This window comes from Sphaeroforma arctica (genome assembly GCF_001186125.1).
Source record: "Sphaeroforma arctica JP610 unplaced genomic scaffold supercont1.2050, whole genome shotgun sequence".
In the NCBI taxonomy this organism is placed as follows: Eukaryota; class Ichthyosporea; order Ichthyophonida; genus Sphaeroforma; species Sphaeroforma arctica.
The window spans coordinates 8,118-9,076 of record NW_014038508.1 but is presented as its reverse complement, the minus strand read 5'-3'; the positions used below and the strand labels follow the sequence as shown (position 1 = coordinate 9,076).

Genomic DNA, 959 nt, shown 5'->3' with positions numbered 1-959 from the left:
TGGAGTGTGTATGTTTGTTATTGAGTATAGGGAGTGTGTATCTTTGTTATTGAGTATAGGGAGTGTCTATGTCTATTATTGAGTTTAGGGAGTGTGTATGTTTGTTATTGAGTTTAGGGAGTGTGTATGTTTGTTATTGAGTTTAGGGAGTGTGTATGTTTATTATTGAGTTTTGGGAGTGTGTATGTTTATTATTGAGTTTAGGGAGTGTGTATGTTTAGTAGTGAGTACAGGAGTGTGTAAGGTAACACACACACACAATATATATCCGTGAGTATAGGTTTTAGGGTCTATATATATTTGAGTAATATTTATCCGCAAGTTCGAGACCGCACGTGGCAACTGACAACTCAGCCAACAACTCTCTTTCAAGTACTGCGTCCACACGAATTCAGGTGCATCAAACACTCAAACACATCTACTGTTCCTACACTGGCACACCACCATCACAAGCTATACACCACCACCCCGTAACACACAAGTCATACACCACCACCACATAACACACAAACCATACACCACCACCCCATAACACACAAGCCAAACACCACCACCCCATAACACACAAGCCATACACCACCACCCCATAACACACAAGCCATATACCACCATTCGACCTCAAGACAAGCCATATACGATCACCTCACCACAACACAAACCATACCCCATGTTGTATCGGTGGAACCTGCGCAGTGAGCTGAGCAGCCCATCATCAGCCACCAGAAAGTGGTCGTACGCCAATCGGATTGGCCCTGGGGCTGCGGGGGCTTTGGCGCCGCTACCGCAGTCAATGGTAACGTACGGTGCAGCTGCACGCACAAGCGTACGCAGAGAACGAAGCAACGCCATTTGACAGTCGACGGACGACAACAGCGTGTTGAGACGGCGTGCGGATTCAAGGTATTCAATGCCAACGGTGCTGGAGGTCTGTGTGCGGATGTATAAGCAGTTGTTAGTGG

The 959-nt window shown here is 46.5% G+C and overlaps 1 protein-coding gene across 1 annotated transcript in view; it reads right to left on the bottom strand.

Moving 5' to 3' along the window:
* Nucleotides 1-618: 618 nt before the first annotated feature.
* SARC_12070 (hypothetical protein) overlaps nt 619-959 on the bottom strand; it is a gene marked incomplete at both ends in the record, with an annotated part of 2,588 nt that continues 2,247 nt past the window's right edge. The window contains one exon of the mRNA XM_014293831.1: nt 619-809. Within this exon, the coding sequence (XP_014149306.1) occupies nt 619-809 (191 nt within the window). The remainder of the gene's footprint in view (nt 810-959) is intronic.